The sequence below is a fragment of the Mugil cephalus genome, chromosome 3 (genome assembly GCF_022458985.1).
Source record: "Mugil cephalus isolate CIBA_MC_2020 chromosome 3, CIBA_Mcephalus_1.1, whole genome shotgun sequence".
Lineage (NCBI taxonomy): Eukaryota > Metazoa > Chordata > Actinopteri > Mugiliformes > Mugilidae > Mugil > Mugil cephalus.
The window spans coordinates 5,779,384-5,798,280 of record NC_061772.1 but is presented as its reverse complement, the minus strand read 5'-3'; the positions used below and the strand labels follow the sequence as shown (position 1 = coordinate 5,798,280).

General features: G+C 39.6%; 1 protein-coding gene across 1 annotated transcript in view; it reads right to left on the bottom strand.

Annotated features, from left to right (window-relative positions):
• galnt18b (UDP-N-acetyl-alpha-D-galactosamine:polypeptide N-acetylgalactosaminyltransferase 18b) overlaps window positions 1-18,897 on the bottom strand; it is a 72,010-nt gene that overhangs the window by 11,084 nt on the left and 42,029 nt on the right. The window contains exons 4-7 of the mRNA XM_047579718.1: window positions 18,468-18,651; window positions 16,978-17,175; window positions 16,643-16,757; window positions 3,312-3,497 (exon numbers count right to left, since the gene is read on the bottom strand). Coding sequence (XP_047435674.1) covers window positions 3,312-3,497; window positions 16,643-16,757; window positions 16,978-17,175; window positions 18,468-18,651 — 683 coding nt within the window. The remainder of the gene's footprint in view (window positions 1-3,311; window positions 3,498-16,642; window positions 16,758-16,977; window positions 17,176-18,467; window positions 18,652-18,897) is intronic.

Genomic DNA, 18,897 nt, shown 5'->3' with positions numbered 1-18,897 from the left:
AAATAACAAATACATTTCTGCAAGTATTTACATGCAGGTTAAAGTACATTGTCTCTGTAACAGTATGTTACTTGTACCTTCACCTAGGACCTGAATAATAATAATAATAATAATAAGGAGGATAAATCTCTTGCCTTCTGTTGGGCACCATGGGACCTTATTTTTGGAAAAAAAATATGTATGGTAATTGGTGTCAAAAGACAAATAATACAGTTTTTGTTGCTTTTGTTGCATTGTGCCATGCGTTACATTACCCGATGTTTCTTTTTAAGGTCAGGAAAGTTGCAGTTTGTTATAATAAATAACAGAAGCTTTCTTTCTAATTCCACATTTTCACAGTCTTGTACTTCAATATGGTAAAACTGCAACTTTCTTATCTTGCAAAATTCATTTTTTAAATTATTGACAAGGCACAATCCAAGTGGGATCAAAGAATTATTTATGTCTCACCATTGATTGCCATACACATTATACAGTATACATGAGTGCCGGGACTTTATCTCTCTATGCTTCTTCCACCGCTGCATGTCACCATCTGCCGCATGTTGTTCACGCAGTCTAATCTAACACCACTGACGCCATATTTTATTACCTTTAATAAGCTGAAGTGGGTGCAAACGTTGATGATGTGGCTCTCTGGTGCTCAAAAACATCAAAAAGCAAACTTGATGGCTACAAACTTAAAATGAACAGTGTTGATTTTTACACCCTCAGAGGTAAAATAACACTGATGGTTTTGCTGTGCACTTAATTCATGGGGCAAAAGCTGGGGCTGGATTTCACACTTCTTGAGTACAGTCCCTGTTAAACGCCTCATTATTGACTGAATGAATTGCCTGCAGATGTTCATCTATTCAAAACATGGATTAACATATTCAAACAGATTATCCAGGGCAAGAAGAAAGACTCCGTGAACAAACATTTGACTTAGCCTTTAAGGGATGCTACATTTACCATAAGACGACACGGTTACATTATTTTAATTGACGTGATTCAGATCAACATCAAAGAAAAAGCTGTATCTTGTGAAAATCCTAAAATATAACACTAATGGAGCTGCAAGCGCACAAAAAGAAAAGCCTGTAGTACATTTTGTATCAGCTAAATTCCCTTTGATTCTGCAAACTTCCATGAGCAAAAGAGTTGTTGACATTGCAGATATCTTTAACATCTCTAACAATTCATAAAGGCCTAAATACAAATATTCACAGGACAAAATCAACCGATTTTCTGATCAAAATTAAATGTTGCATTACATAAATTCTGTACATCTTCTCTCTTTGCCTTTAATTTCTTTCTGTATTATTATTTTTCTAACAAGCCACGGCTGTAATCCACTTAGTTTCCTTAATTAATCTTAAAATGCTACTGTTAGCCTTTGTGATGAATTTTCATATGGATAATGTTTCAGTTTAGACTGTTTTGTTAAGTCATATTAAGCATTTATTTAATCTGTGACATGTATTTAAGTCAGGCTGTTCTGTAAGTGACAAGAAAATCATTTCATTGGAGCCTTCAGAGGGTGTCTGGGGCCTTGTTCATCTAAAAAGAGGAGAGAGGAGAGCAGCTGATAACGGATCACATATTTGGATTAGGTGGCTACGGAATGGACTGTGGCTCCCGGCCCTGGAGATTTATGGTGACATTGCCTGATATTATTTGTATTCATATTTCTGGGTATTATTTTTTCTCATTGAACTTGCACTACTCTATGAATGCTCCTTTTTGATTATAACACCCGAGAGAAACAATACATCAAGCTTTGAAAACCTCCGACTGAAGCTCCCAGTGTCGCGCTGTTTCTATAAGAGGTGGGACAAATAATGAGCACTGCAGCACTCTGTGACGTGACATGTTATATGATGTTATCTTTACAATGACTCCAGCAGTATAGCATACTAACTATACTCAGAAAATCTGTCTGCTCACATCTGCACTGTCACTGCTTCTGCTTTGTAGCCTTTAGCCAGTTTACAGCTGACATCTGACATTATAAAGTAGTATACATTTACAAGACTGCATACAGCCTACGGTTCGACATATACTGTTTCATCTCAACTGTCTATAAAGCTGTGACATAGAACGCCATTCATAAAATATTACAGCTTTCACCGGATTTATACTTCATGAAAAATGACTTTTTCTTTGTTAGAGATTTTCTGTTCTATGTCCTTGAATATTTAAATATTGTTACATTTTGTCTTCCTAGAAACTATTGTTCAGGAAATAAAGACTTAGTAGAGAGCAGTGGTGAAAACACTTCCTTTAATTCAGAGGGAAAATAAAAAAATGTCTTAGTGGCCACACGCCACAAAGCCTCAGCCTCTCTTTCTGGTTGTATACTCACACCGCTGACAAATAAAATTGACACTGCACAGTAATGTCTGCAGATTAAATTAAACACATCAGTCACAAGAAAAAGTTACGTCCACCACTGTGCATTAACCAGAAAATCTATGGCAATACAGAAGTATGTGGTATCACCATGGCAACATCTAAAGCGAAACTCTGAACCCTTAACCAAAAAAATGCTCTGGATTCCTCTGGAGTTTTTCGAAGATTGTAAAAGACCTTTAAATCAATATAATTTTGAACCTGTAAAATTCCATCACAGGACCTGCAGGCAGCTGTTAGTGTCAAAGTGTGTGTGCTAACTATCAGAAGGAAATCTGACCCGCATGGCACCAGGAAAAAGTTTCTGTCCAAAATGAAGACTGAAGGGAAAGTAAACTTTACCAATTAACATAGAGACAAAGATCAGGCCTTTTCAAATAACGTGTCCTGGACAGGACGGATCAATGATGGAGTTGTTTGGCCACAGCAGCAGTTAATCAATAAGATAATGTGAGGTTGTTGAAGCAGAACCAGAAACCGTCCTCTCAACAGGTTAACGACTATAAGCCGACTAACAGATCCACCAAGGACTGACTCAAAGTGAAGAAGTAGATGGTCATGGAATGATCTGGTCAAAGAGTCCCATTAAAATGTCGTGAGTGAACTTACATCATAAACTAGATGCAATAAAACCTTCATTAGTCTTGCATCTAAAGACATTTTGTTGGAATGTCAGAGACTAATTATATGATGGATTACCTCTTTACTGTCTTCAGAGGCCTATTTTAAATGAACGTTAAATATTGCATTGATTGATATTTTTGTTCACTAAATAATAAGAATAATCACATTTTTCTTTCGGTGTTGGTAGACAAGTAATATATCACATTTATTTCTAGCACTGTGTCAAACAGGAACACATAGACTGCGTGATTTTTTCATGTAACTGTAACACCGTGAGCAACATGACTTCTCACCTCTATCGGGATATTCCAAGCCATGTAGACGTGGCTTTTAAACTCATCCATCCAGACTTCTGCGGCTCTGAGGGCGTTCCGTCGCACATGAGACGTGAGATCCTCAGTGTACGGTTTATGAGCCCGCTCTATGTGGGCGATGCGAGCACAAGGCAGGACCTCAACGCTGCCGCCACACTGCCACACCTGGTTTTAAACACAGCAAAGAGAAAGACACAACAGTCATTTATCTGCCACAGTCTCGTAACAAGTCTGCTTTTTCAACAGGTTCATTGAAAAAAAACGAATCATTTGTAGCCTTGCAGGAATTAAAAGACTCTCATACTGCGTTCATGACTTGAAACCAAAGCTATTCCTCAGGCTACACAGATGTTGCTCAATGACTGTGCACCTGTTTACCCTACAAAAGTGTCAACAGAGCTCAATTTGTTGTGCTGCCAGAGAATATATATTATATGTAAAAAATATTTACTTTATGTAATTCTTACATAGACTTACTGTTTTTGTTCTGATACTTGTTTGAGACTTAAAAACATGTTTGTCTGCTGTGAGAGCAGTTTGGCGATACATTAGCGTTGCCATGTTGACACCATATCTACTGCTGTTCAAAAACATGTTGACTGGCAAGCAGAGGCCCCTCATTGCCTCCACCATGTGGAGAAGAGTCCCTGTGGTGGAAAATGTTCATGGCCCCAGTACCCAGGAGGAAAAGACCGAGTCCTTGATGACTAAAATGCAGTGGCACTAACTCCTCACTTAATGAAGACTTCTGGGACGCTCAGGACCCTGCTGCAGGATCTACACAAACTTTTCCCAGTTGTACTGACACTTCCATCCAACATTTTCTACATCTTCTTGTACAGAAAAGGTACATTTTGTTAAAATAAATATTCAGTGTACATAAAATCATGTCTGTTTTCAACAACTGCCCTCTGAGTATTTCTAATCAACATGTAATCAAGCATTAACATTGTTGGTTATTATTTCTATTCCAATTTACATTCGTTCTTTGATTAACAGCTCAATCAAACCCGTGAGTTATCAGCATTTCAATTTATTCAGACATCTTTTTGGTGAACACTAATACATGAAAAGGGATATGGATTTCTGTGTTAAAACAAAATGTACTTTGAAACAAGAGATAGGAAAATCAAAATTTGGAGGGAAATTAATTAAAAGATAAATGAGGCCCTACAATGCTGCTGATTAGTATCTGAAGGATGTGAATAGTCCCTCAAAGCAATTCAAAGACACCAGAGAAGTAATGAAGATGTGCTCTTCTATTAAAATGCCCCCATTTATGTGGGGGTCATCAAAGGAGATGTCGCTTTCAGAGCGCGTGGAGGATGCTCAGAAATCCCTTCATTGTGCTGAGCTTAACATTAGCACTGGACTCCCGATGCTTTAGTGAGAATAAGGCTGAAATCATCACACTGTAAGCACCAAAATAGCACAGCTGACATCCTTCTTGTCCTTTCTATCGGGAAACCAAAGACACAGAGAAGCATGTGGTCCAAATGAGCATCATCAAGGGTAAACAATAAACATTAGATAAATAAACTGTGGCTATGACTGGAAAACTCACGACAGGACACTCTGTGGAGACATTAGACTGTGTCAAGAGCAAAAACTGCTTCCTCCGTCTTTTTAGGAACTGTTTAACTGGTTTAAAAATAAAATTAGTTACTCCATTTCTTTTACAACAACAACCCATGAATCCGTGAGAGGTCTCAGAATTTGAATATACTAATATGTAGCAGTAGCATGTGCTGTTAGCTGATTCAGACGCTCTCCAAGGTCTAACGCAAGTTCCAGTATGAGCTTAGGATCCCAGGCCACAGTCCAGTGAAGTAGTGTCCCTGTTGGTTTGGTGCTATTTAACTGCGACTGCAGTCGCAAGGAATTACCACTACCTCCTACTCTAGTTTTCAGGTTTGCTCAAGGATTTACTCATATGCAGCAGCAGACAAGGCTGAACATTACCTTGTATCACCTTGTATCTCTACATGTGAGGGAAATCACTGATAGTAACACACTGTTGTCGGTGTCTACATCTGTATGAGCTTATAAAAGTCTCTCCACTGCACTAAGACTAAGGCTAGTATTCCTCTTGTTCACTGAGACCATTTTAGTTTAGCCTAACTTAGTTCGTAGGTAGCACATAATATACATTTCAATTTCGACATTAGTGTTTCTCAGTGGTGTTTCCCCACCACTTATCAGTGACCGACCACAAAGTCTTAAAATTTGTCCCCCATTCACAATTCAAGTGTTGAAATTCTAGCCACTGACAGAACCACTAATTTCAATCGTACCCTGCTCACAGATGTTCCAAATAAAACCCAGTCCAATCACTTGGAATGGAAGATGCCACTAAGACCCCTCACACCCTCTCAGTAAACCCTTTGAACTGCTCCCTTCAGGCAAACGGTACCGGAGCATCAAGAGCAGGACGAACAGACTGATGAGCAGTTTTCTCCCACAAGCTGTTAGACTGCTGAACTGCTGATTTGACTCTAGAAGGGCACCTTGCATTTTGCACTTTACTTATTTTATTTTACTTTAACTTAAATGACTCTTTTAATTTATTTCAACTGACCTTTACCTATTTTTGCTGAGTCTGCACAGATCTCTGAGAGAAGCACAATTTCATTCTGCCTGCATTGCAGTTGTATGTATGTCAATAATGACAATAAAGCGTGATTGGATTCATTTGATTTGATTCAGATGAGTGGTGTTTCATGTTGTGGAGGAGCAAACATGAATGTCTGAACTTAATCTTATGATCATTCAGTTGTTGTTTCTGTCAAAACCAGCCATAAATTTAAACCTTATGGTGACACTAGAAGAAAAGTACTCTGGGCACCATCTTTCACATTAATCCATCAGAGCGTGGTTGAGATATTGCGCAACACAGCGGTGGATCCCCTACTATGATTCAATCAATAATATATGACTTTGGAGATTTAGTGGTATGTTTTAGCTGCACCACGTTCAGCTCAAAAAAGTGTGCCAGCACTTTCTAAAATACTACCAATAACAGCTTGCAGTCTCATAATTCTTTTTTCCTTCCAGGGTCAGCATGCCTTTCTGAGAATGAAACAAATGCCTCACATTTCTGCCTGCGCGAAGCCTCTCCAGTTGACAAGTAATTGTTTGCTGCCATTTTAAGACAAGAAGAATTCAAGACAAGAAACGGACAATGGTCTGAGCCTCCCATCACGAAGAACAGCTACACCGATCAGACATAACATTATGACCTTCATAATATTTTGTAGATCTCCCTTGTTGCCTCCAAACATTTGTGACTCATCAGAGAATGGACATGGTCCTTCTGAGGGTGTCCTGTGGTGTCTGGCAACAGAACGTTGTTAGTGGAGGCCTTGGGGTCCCATGGGTTGAGGGGAGGGGCCTCTGTGGATCATCGCACAGATACTTGATCAGTTTGGGATCTACTGAATTTGGTCAACACCTTGTGCTGTTCTTTATTATTTAGGTTATTTAGTTGTCCCTTAAGCATTTTTGTGTGTCTGTGTCAGGCTGCATCCTGCTGGGGATGGCTGCTTCCATCAAGGAGTGTCATTGCTATTGGGTGGGGGTGTCTGGTCTGGTCTAGGTGGGTGGTGCAAGTATCATCCACAAGAAATCCAGGTTGAAATGTTTCCCAGCAAACACAAGATAGTCAATGTTATTCACCTCTCTTGTCAGCGGCCATAATGTTATGGCTGAGTATATTGTTGTGCTTATTGTTGTTGCATTCAAAACTAAACAGCTTTGTGCAGCAGACATTCCTCATAGTGCATCCCCTTGAACGATCAAACCCAACATCTAATTTGCATGTTGAAGCGAAACAATCTGTTCTACTGTGCTGCTGAAGCGAGACGTGTGGCTCAACAGGGCTGCAGCAAACAATTACACTTTACGCATTGTCTTGGATGAGACAGTGTGCTCCCCTGCCCTGCTGTCATAAAGAAGTTTTGTAAACCTAATTGGTGACCCTTGGACCATGTCGTTCAGGGCTGGGAGGATACTTCGTCTACGCTGTTGTACATATAAATCACCACTTCACAACCCTGTGCTTTAGTTTACTTTGTGTTATTAACAGTCAAGTCCTCACTCCACCAAGTCTCCATGACTCTTCTGCGATTGAACAATCTCAGTCAGAGCAACCACCCCCTTCCCTAGTAAACCTAAAACTCATCTCCTCGGAAAATAGCCCACGTACTCTGTTCCCTCTTGTTTCAAAGCCCGTTCTATCATATCCTCTTGCAAATATACTCCTGCCTAAATCTAATTTTCCTCACCATCTAGCTGTTCTTTCCCTAATTTCCTTTTTGTAGAACTTCTGGCGGAGAAGCTGTCTCACATTACAGCTGTGTTTGCTCAGATCTATTACCAGGGCACTATCAGCCTGAGCTTGAGCTCATTTTACGGCTGCCCTCATCATAATGTGCTTTGGATAAGAGCAAGAGCTAAATAGTTTTAATGTAAACGTAACGCGAGTGGAAGTACTTTATTAATTTATCTATGTATATTGGTGCCAGTTACCATGCACCGGCTTGTGCAGTGGCTCTAAGTGGATTTTGACAGGAGTGCTCACAAGGTTATTTAACTATATCTTTGAGGATATGAAGCATAAAATGATCATTTTTTTTAGTGTTGCGATAGTTCAAATATAATTTCAAATATGCAAGTCTAAGAACTACAAATGAATTGTCAATTTCAGGAACTTTTGACAACCTCTGTTTTGTGAATGGTTCACAGCCTTGAAGCACTCCCACCCAGAATCTATCTTTAGAGTTTCAGACATACGTTCCCTGCAGGCTCAAAATGCAACTGTAAGATGGTTGTATTTTCCTTCATCGCTAAAAACAGCCGCCGCTTTAAGTCGTGTTAATAACAACATGTTCTAAATTTATCACAAGCACAAATTTATCTTCAAGCACTCCTGTGGCATCTGACAGTTTCCTGCATATGCGTATTATTGGCCACATTTCTCTCGGTTACTACATTTTAAATAGATAGATAACTCATTTTACTCTAATATTATCTAATTACTAAAAGGAAAACAGGGTATTGTGAAATATTAGCCCATGGATAATTGCAAATTATTAGTTAAAGCAGCACTTTTGCTTTCCAAGAGTTCACATTAACTATCGACATTTTTGCAGTTTGAATCTATGATAGAAGAAGTACAATAGGATTCACATCTCTGTTGCGTGCACCAGGCTGCTGAAGTCAAGTAATATTAGCGTATCTGTTCTGCTGTGTTTTAGATTACACCATGACTAACGGGCTCTCTTACAACACAACAGTTCTTTATGTCTCCCCACGTTATCACATCAAGCGAGGACTATCCCTTCTCTTTAAGATGCTGATTCTGTTTTTTATTGACTTGCAGCTTAGTGTTGGTCTCTTACCATGAGGTCCGTATGAGGCATCAAGTGATTTTATTTACTTTTTTAAATGTGATCAGCAAGACACCAGCAAGAACTGAGAAGCAACTCCTGTCTAAACTGAAAGACTCATTGTTTTAAAATTTACAGTAGGTTGTGGGCGATAGATCTGCCACTTTCATATTTGTTGAACATAATGTTACACATAGGAGTGTAAAATTTTACAGACACAGTGACCGTAAATAAGGAAGTGAAGCTTATATAGTAACCATTAAGTCTTACCCATTAATTACTACAGTGTCCTGTGAGATTTTCTCCCCTATTACAAAACTACAAAAATACAGCCCATATATTCTCAATTTACCAATGACCACAGTTTTGCCCTCTTATTATTTTACTGGGTCATTTTTACGAAACTTTTCATCAGTGCATCTCAAAATACAATTAAAAGTGAATTTCTGAAAGTATCTAATAACTGCTTATCAGTCCTTCTCCGGGTCCCAGTGAAAATGATGAACTTATTGAAGGCACCAGAGGATTTTAAAAAGATGATATGGCCTGGTTTCCAGGGAAGCAAACTCATGGTTCTGATATCTGCAGAACCATGAGTTCATTCATCAGTCATGCCATGAGTCATCGCTTGAAGCCGGAGGTGGGTGCATGTTCCCGTAAAATATCATGCCTCTTAATGAAAGCTGGCAAACATCTGAATGCCATTGGATGTGAGAATTGGATACATCTAAATACGAGCAGATTTTTCTGCACTATACTGCTTGGAAGGGTATGTGCTTCAGACAATATAGACATCTAATGAAAAACAAATCAGAGTCCAAGCATTATGCAAATGACCAAATCCTCCTTTGGAAATTCTGACTTGTGGAGCCAAGCCTCCTGACATAAAAACAGTTTCTGAGATTGTGATATAAAACATGGAAACACCTTGTCAATGATAAATGTCAAACTTGAAATGAAATGCAACTGAAAATGAGACACATGCATCAGCAACAGCCTGACAACATGAGCATAACCTTGGGAACTTTCTGCTCCACAGATCCCTGTGATTTACTCTGCTACTTTAACAATTTCCTTTTTTATTTCATACATGTCTGTGTATCAGCTTTTATCTTCCTCCCCCATCTTCCCTGTTTCTCCAGAAACCAAAAGACAACAACTTATTTTAAAGGTAGGTAGGAGTCCAGAGTTGAAGCAGTGAGGACTATTTGCATATGGTTTCCACTCTCACTGTCTGTCGTTTGAAAAGGGAAGTACATTTCTGTACTGCTTCATAGAAAGGCTAAGCCATTTACAGTCAGTCCTCACTGTCAGGAGACATCTTCACCGCTGTCCTTCTGCCTCTATAAACACCTAGGGCAGTACAGAATTACACAAGCAGTTTCTAACTGTGTAACAACACAAAATGACTATTTGGGGCTTTTGTATGTTTCAGTAAGGCTTATAACCATAGCAATGTAAGGGGGAGTGTCAAGATTCAAGAATTTAAGAATAATATATGTTCAACCGTCTCCCCTCATATGTGGAGAGGAGCGTGCCCTGTCTTCCTGGACCTCCTACAGTCCACAAGATGATACCAACCAACTTTAAAGTGACGACTGGTTAGAAAAAAAACAAAACAAAACAAAACAAAAAAAAAAACTTACGTGGTCTAAACCAAAAAAATCACTTAAATATGACCTGTCTGACAAAGTGAAGCAGGCTAAAAGATCCTCAAAAGCTAGACATCATGCCAAGATCCAAAGAAATTCAGGAACAAATGAGAAAGTCATTGAGATCCATCAGTCTGTAAAAGGTTATTTAGATGTTTCTGAAGCTTTGGGACTCCAGTGAACCACAGCGAGAGCCATTATCCACAAATGGAGAAAACATGGAACAATGATGAACTCTGTGGACTGACGAAAACAAAAGTTGAACTTTTTGGAAGGTGTGTGTCCCATTACATCTGGTGTAAAAGTAACACAACATTTCAGAAAAAGAACATCATACCAGCAGTAAAATCTGGTGGTGGTAGGGTGATGGTCTGGGGCTGTTTTGCTGCTTCAGGACCTGGAAGACTTGCTGTGATAAATGGAACCATGAATTCTGCTGTCTACCAAAAAATCCTGAAGGGGAATGGCTGTCCATCTGTTCATGACCTCAAGCTAAAGAGGACTTGATTCAAAACACACCAGCAAGTCCACATCTGAATGGCTGAAGAAACTAAATGAAGACTTTTAAGTGGCCTAGTCAAAGGCCTGACCTGGATCCCATTGAGATGCTGTGACATGACCTTAAAAAGGTGGTTCATGTTAGAAAACCCCCCAAGACTTTATGAGTGGACTAAATGAGTGTTTTACAGCACTGTGGAGGACCACAGTGCTGTAAAACACTCATTGCAAGTTATCCCAAATGGTTGATTGCATTTGCTGCTGCTAAGGGCGGCTGAACCAGTTATTAGGCTTAGGGTTCAATCAATAAAAGCCTTCATTTAAAAACTACATTTTGTGTTTACTTGTGTTATGTTTGACTAATATTTAAATTAGTTTGATGATCTCAAATATTTAAGTGTGACAAACATGCAAAAAAAAAAAAAAAAAAAGGAAAAAGGAAGGCAAAGGAAAAGGAAAAGGAGCCAGCACTTTATCACACCAGTGTAGACCCTACCAGTAAAATGTCAAAGTTTGGACACACCTTCTCATTCAGTTCAATGAGAAGGTGTGTACTTTTGAGTGGTAGTATATGTGTGTGTGTGTGTGTGTGTGTGTGATTTCAATATGGACCATTTGAATATTTAAATGTCAAAATGCTTAACATCTAAGACTGTCGAGGGAAAGTAAAAAAGACTGTGGGTTACATCCTCCTGTTATTTTTGCTGACCCTTACTAGATTCTGAACATTGCCTTTGAAAATAAACTGTTAATGAAGAATAAATGCATATAAATGACAGGGTTGAAGTAATCCATACAGACAGCCATTTGAAGATTCAGAGCCTTGAATTATTAATAAACCACCCACCACCACATCCCATCTAAATCGTATAGTTTTCTAAGAAGGCTGGAGATGCTGACAAGCTTGTTTGGTCTGTTACCGAATTATGCAGGGGCAGTACATGTTAATGCGAAAGGTCTTCTTCTTTAGAAATTCTTGCAGCCACAGTTACAGTATATATACAGAAGCCACTAGGAAGTTATTGATGTGGTGTGTAAAAGTGTAGCAGTAAGACAAGCAGACAAGAGTCTATGTGCCTTGAGGAAGCACCACCAAACTGCTCCTTGGCCATTTGTATGGCTGCCAGCTGCTCCAAGCATGCTCACTTGGATGAGCTGAATATAGAGAACGATCTCCTTGTAAGCGAGTACTTATTTACAAGGCAAACAAGTCTGATTGGATTTGGTTCAGAATTTGAAACTACAGTGAACAGAAAAGCTGTCTAACATTAATATCCAGTACTCTCATTACAACATTTCCCTCAAAAAGCTGCTATGAGTGCTGAAAAAATATTCTATTTCCAAAAGCAACACTATAAAGAATTTAATTCAGCAGTCTTAATATAATAATGAGACTCTTTTGGAGCATCTTTGCTGAGGAAATCCAACCACCAGCCACCAATTTATTTATTTTATCCAAACAAGTTTCCTTCCTCTTCATAAAAATCAGAAGAAACCTAATGAGACACACTGACATATTCTACCAGTCCGGCACAAAGGAGTCTTGTCGATTGAAATATTTCACACAATTTATTATTGGGTTCGCTCTCTACTCTGGAACATGTACTGTATTACCATTTTTCAATAAAAGTATTACATAAACTTCAAAGTACAAATAAGTATTCACACCTGAACCATGCAAGATTACCTGCAGCTGCTTTTAGAAAGCACTGGTTTCTGAAGGTTTTTATTGGAAACGATGTTTATGGCAAATCAAGGCAAATCTACTTGTATTTCACAATATATAATATAACACTAAACAGAGCAGAATAAAACCACAAATACTGTAATATGCTATAGAGGAGATGAAGCTTTATTTGTATAACACTATTCAGTACATGAATTAGACAAAATTAAAGCTTTGACACGTTAGCTGTACCTGCCTATTATACCTTAGTATGGTTTTAAAAGTTGAGTTTTATCTTTAACAATATACTCTGGAGCTCTGTTGTGGACTGCCTTGTAAAATAATGACTTTCAAATAAATCAATCAAATCAATTCTGAAACAAAAGAGACAGAGTAATGAGCCCAATCTGAGTTATGAGAGCAGACTGGTGTTTGTTGAAAGTCATGGAAGCTGTACACTGTTAATATGACTCACTAAAATAATTCTTGTACATTTTGTTTCAAAGCCTTGCATTAACAGCACAAGCATCGGTCTGACCAGAAGCTGATGGCAGTGCTGGACGTCTTCCGACTTTGAAGGGAAATAAGCTTGGTGTTTATTTGTGCTGTTTCAAAAGAGCTTGAACAGCACATCTTGAAACACCAGCCTGCTTTGAAATATTTGTCTGGGACAGACCTTGCTGATGCAGTATAAATACCTCGTGTCTTGTTGCTGTGCTCAGTCTTGCCACTTGCCATAGCGTATTATCTGAGACATGAAACTGTCTTCCACAGCCCTCACCTTGGTAGCAGAGCATGTTCTATGTCGATGGTTCTATGAGACTGATTTCTCCTTTGTACGGCCTGTGCTATTTAAAATGTCATATGTAATTATACATTATACAAATCAAATGCTGAATATTTGGCTGAACTCTACTTGGTAACTCATTATTATGACAGAAAAGGTGTTTCATTGCCACTTCCACAAATACTGTGCACAAAGCCTACTGCATAATTGTTGTCAATGATCCTCATTTCTCCACACAACCTTCTTGGCTGCCGGATGACAGCGATGATGTGTTGTTGTGATGCATGTGCTCAGCTAGCGTAGCCAGTATTCACAGGTGTGTTGGGAAATCATTTGTATTGTAATTCAGGGTCCTGTGGCAATTTGCGTTCCACAGTATGGCTTAAAGGATTGTTTCAGAAAAAATAAACATCTTAAGTATGCCACACATTTTATTTGTTTTTCCGATTTCCCCAACACAAATCAACACATTGAAGCTCAATCGACAGCCAGCATTGTGAGGCGGCTGGTGCAAGTCAGATTTGTGTTGTGGAACACCACATTGTGTTTCATCATGGACAAGGTTCACAGTTCCCACGATTATCCATCACAGATGGCATCATCATAGCTTCCCTGCTTGCCCATGTTGCCCATGTCTTTTTGGAATAAGTACTATAGTTGTATAATAAAATGAGTCAACTGATTTGAAAGTTACTCTCTTCAATGCTGTTGTTACAGTGATGGTGGTATCAGACCAAAGCCACTATTAAACCAAATATCCTTTACAATCACAGTGTGCCCATTTTCAGCAAACATCAGTGTGTGGTCTTTCAGTTTCAGATCATCCATTCTGAAATCAGTTGTGACAGCTATACCACAAAAAAGCATGGGCTAACTTTCTTTGAAAGTTTGTTATTAGACCCAGTCAGTATTACATGCTGCAAGCTTATTCACAAACTGTCAATCTGTGCTTTTTTGCAATCCAATGAGCTTGAATAGGAGATTTAACAAAAATCTAAATGACATGAATGTGTGAAAGCAGTCAGTCATTTGTTGGCAGATGTGAGTGCAGACTTGAGGATATAATAGACTTCTATCTAAGTGGAATTAACTGCAAAAAGTAAAGCTGCAAAGGTTTTCTTGTTCCTGAGAGGAGCACAGAGTCGTGTGATTTGGGTGAAAATTGAAAATATGTCTAGCTTCCTTTTAGAACCTCTATCCAGTTTAATTGAACACTTGACTAGAATGCCAGAATCAACTCGCCATATTTTATCGCAGGACCTCTCTTAAAATGTGTATTGTTCAACTTTAGCCGAAAAAGATGTTGCCTTAGAAGAACACAAGTTGTGATGGAAATTTTATCATTCTAAATCATGACCAAATGTGAACAGAGGGCACCGGTTCGTTTCATCCTCACGCTACTGAGGACAGCCCTTTCAAGCCACAGCCAAAGCCTGGAGCTGTTGGCCTGATTTGAGTGTGTCTCTGAGGATCGTCACCAGCCAGTTTGTGTGCTGGCAGGTGGTCTGGAGGCATGACCAATAAGCTACAGACAGGCAGGCAGACAGACAGGCAGACAGACAGACAGACAAACAGACAGACAACCCTGCTAGGGCTCTGTGGTATTGCTAATCTGGGGCCAAGCCAGGGTCTTCCAGTCTAGTTGCTCTCAGCTCACTGTGTCACCCTCTGTTCCAAAAACACTACCCGACTGTAAACCACAATCACCTCCAGGCAAGCATGAGTTCCTTCAGTTCAAAATACCCAAGCAAATAAACAACTCTGCAGGGAAAATCTGAACTCCGTACCAATAGACAAAGGAATGAACCAAAATAATGGTTTATAATTTATGTGATAACATCAATGTGTCCACCTATTCACGAGAGAGCGGGGCTATTATCAGTCCCAGGAATTCTGAAAGCACTTCATTTATCGAGCAAAATGACTTGCAAGACTAATCTCCTTCCTTTACTGACGATTGCATCTCAGTCATTAGTGAGGACGGTTATTTCCACACGCAAACTCCAGCCATAAACTTGTCTCCATTTCCTGACCACAGAGTAATCTAGAGACAGTGCAGCTGAACAGGGACTGTCCTTCGCTTCTTACCATCATCAAACAGGCTGATGGCTGCATTAATGATCTTGGTATGGTACACATGTGCTATCATTAGCTCTTCCCAAAGAGGAAGTTCTTTCTGTGGGCCATCTGCTTGTGGTACTGATGAACTGAATGCACACCATTTTCAGCTGACGTTTGTGTACAAATTAATTAGAGCACTGTGAGAATAACAGAACACGACGACTGACACAGTCTCTCCTCTGAACAACTGTCAGAGTTTTCTTTCACGCATCATTGCCAACAGTAACAATGACTTTGCGTCCTACAAGTCTACAATGTGCTTCAGAGAGACCACCAGGGGATGGAGGTGATCACTCGGACTCAGAATTAATTAGTACTGATTGTTTGTTGCAGCTAAAACGACACATGAGAGAAAACATGTCTCAGTGCGTTCTGCGTGCGCCAGCTAAAGGATCATTTCCTCCGCTGTGTTTCTGTCAGACTAAATAAACATTGGCATTACATCACGCATAGAAGAACGAAAAAGAAAAAAGCTTGGGATTTAAATCTCATAGAGAGTGTGGCACTTTGTGACACGTTTTCCTTGAACCAACTGGCTTCAAGTCACATTCAACAGAAGCAGGTGAAATGCGGCTATACAATGAAGAATCAAAGCTGAGGTGGCCTTAACGTTTTTCAGTACTCAATTAAAGCATCAGTCAGTATGTTCATCAGTGCATTAATGGATGATGACAAAACAGCATCAGCGAGTGATGGCAGTTGCTGACACAATGGGGTACATGTGACCCAGCTAGTTCCAGTTAATGCACCAAGACTTAGCCAGAGTACTTACATCACTCTGTGTGTCTCGTTTCTGTGTCTGTCTTTCTGTCTAGTTTTTTTGTCTGGTCTACCAAAATTATAAGGCTATCTCATTTTGCCTTGAACAAAAAACTACACAAAAGCTACACTGCTACATGGATTTGGATTTTTTTGTATAATAATGCATTTTCAGCCGGGACGGTAGTCTCTAATGACAATGGTTATAATAAATTAGAATTTAAAATCTGCAACATTTTGAAGACTGTGGAGTTTATATTCTACATTTACAAACTGGTGCTTCTCATGTCTTTAAATGCAAATGCCACAGAAGTGAGTGAAGCCCTCTGTGACCTTGCTCCAAACAACTATTAAATGTCATTATCACAGCCAATTTTCATTTCATGGCATTTCCTGGATGAACACTGCCCCAGGGCCCCGGGAGTGACATCATTACTCACCCTGATTCCCAGCTCCACATTTTCTCCCCCATACACCTCCATCCCTTCATCCAGCAGACCAATCTCCTCAAAGTACAGCCTATCCACCACGAAGCAGCCAATCAGTGCTGGGCTCCTAAGGATTTAAGATGAAGAAGATCAGTTTTGTTTGTCAGTTGCTGTCATATGGCACAGTTGCTATTGTTACAGCAAGAACAAGAGGGAAATGTGACCTTGCACAACACATAATTTGTTCATAAATGCTGCATAAATTGCCGCTGATGCAGGCATACCATTTGTTTACTTACTTTCAGATGTTAATTGCGATCTATTATGGGGGTCAGACTTTCACTTACTGGATTGGGGCACTTTTGTTGCCCTTGTGCCACCAGGACTTGGGTGGGTTGAGGTATCGACACCACAGCTCCCAGTCAAAGCCCTGGGCAGACAGTGGATACTCTTCAATTTCAAAAGTGTCATATTTGATGTTATCAAATGACGGGGAGATTATGCGCGTTCTGTCTTCTTTAATTCTCTGCAGAATGGGTTCAGCCCTACAAACGAGACAGAAAGTAATTTTACTGAGAGCATTCGATTTGACAAGTTCTATTCTCATCTTTGTGATCATGCTTGTCATGTGAGGGCACTTTAAAGAAAAACAATTTCACAAAATGTATTCAGTTCAGTTTATTAATCTGATGAAAGAGAATTACCCATCTCAAAAGCTGATTGAATTGTATTTTTAGATCAATCTATGAGGGAACGAATTGTGTTTATTCAGTTGCAACACAAAATGAAGTGAATAAAACTGCACGATGAATGTGCAGGGTCGTTTGATATGCATGTTTAATGCATCTTTAATGCTGAATATATTGATGAAATAGATCTGAGCTCCTTATGCTCCACTTCTAATGTTACAAACTGGCACTAAAAGAGTAAACAAGGGAAAATGCGTAAAGCGAATGTGATTTAGTAAAACTAAACCTGGCACAATGTGAGCAAAATAGATAGGTAAACTACATCAGTTGACAACCCTAACATGCCAGTCACTTGAATACTGAGGTTGTTCAGGACTCTCAAGAACAGTGGGAAAGGTGAGGTAAAATTTGGGAATTCAGGTGATTTGCTTTCATACTTGATAGGGATAATTGTACAGCTGCCAACATTTAGGCTTCACACAGGGTTTTTCTTTTTCTTTGAAGAAGCCATGCACCTGTCTTGTCCCTTACGTGAGACGAATGTCAATATGGTGTAACTGAGTGTAAATTCTTTGCAAAAGGCATGGGTGTATATTAACCTGAAGACCAGCACATATAAATGAACACACTATTTGGGTTGCCCTGACATTTACACATTTAACAGCTACATAGCTGCTAATTTATTCAGTATTCAACTGGTCTGCTTGTCTGCACAAAGAGCAGCTGCGTGTACATCCATTTAATCAAGTTGTGGGTTACCAGATTGCAGTGATAGATGGGTGATGATTATATATGATAATGTTTGAAGGCGTTCTTTTGTGTATGTGGTAAATATGGAGCTATAGCAGAAGAATAATAAGAGACTGGAAAGAGAGGAAGCAGCTGATCTAACTCTACTCAACGGTAGCCAAGTGCACCCACCAAAACACCTCTATACTCTCTAATTAATAAGTTACACTGTATACTGTCTTTTAAGTGTGGGTGGATTTTGGGGTGATTGAGTGTCTTTGTCAAAGACTTATATTACAAGCGCAAGAAGAGCAAACCATTAGGCTAGATGAAATCATTTTGTGCAAACCCACACAGAGACTTGAGAACCTGTGCTCTTGTGTTGAGCTAATCTCATGCTCCACTCGTGAGTGACTCACCAGCCAACATTGAACTCAACGTGGGCATCAAACAGAGCAACAACTGGGGCGGTAGCAGCCCTCCACCCACTCACTCTGGACCGGATCAAACCCTCCTGCTTGGCATGCCGCACCATTTTAATGAATCCTGGACGGTGGCTGTTTGTTTCAGACACAAAATCCTGCAGCTTCTCCTTTAGCTCATCTACAAAACACACAGAGACAAATACATGTTACACTGACATCAGAAGAGGAGCTTTTGAAGATCCCATTTGAGACAGGTGAGTAAAGTCAGAGCCACTTGTCAGCAAACTCCCACCCACAAGACGCCGTCATGTCCTGCTCCAGTGGGCAGCATTTCATTGGTCGTGGGCCAACAGCACCCATGGTTCACTGCTTTGATCACTGGACCAAACAGACAGCAGCTCGAGCCAGGACTGCAGACCTCAAT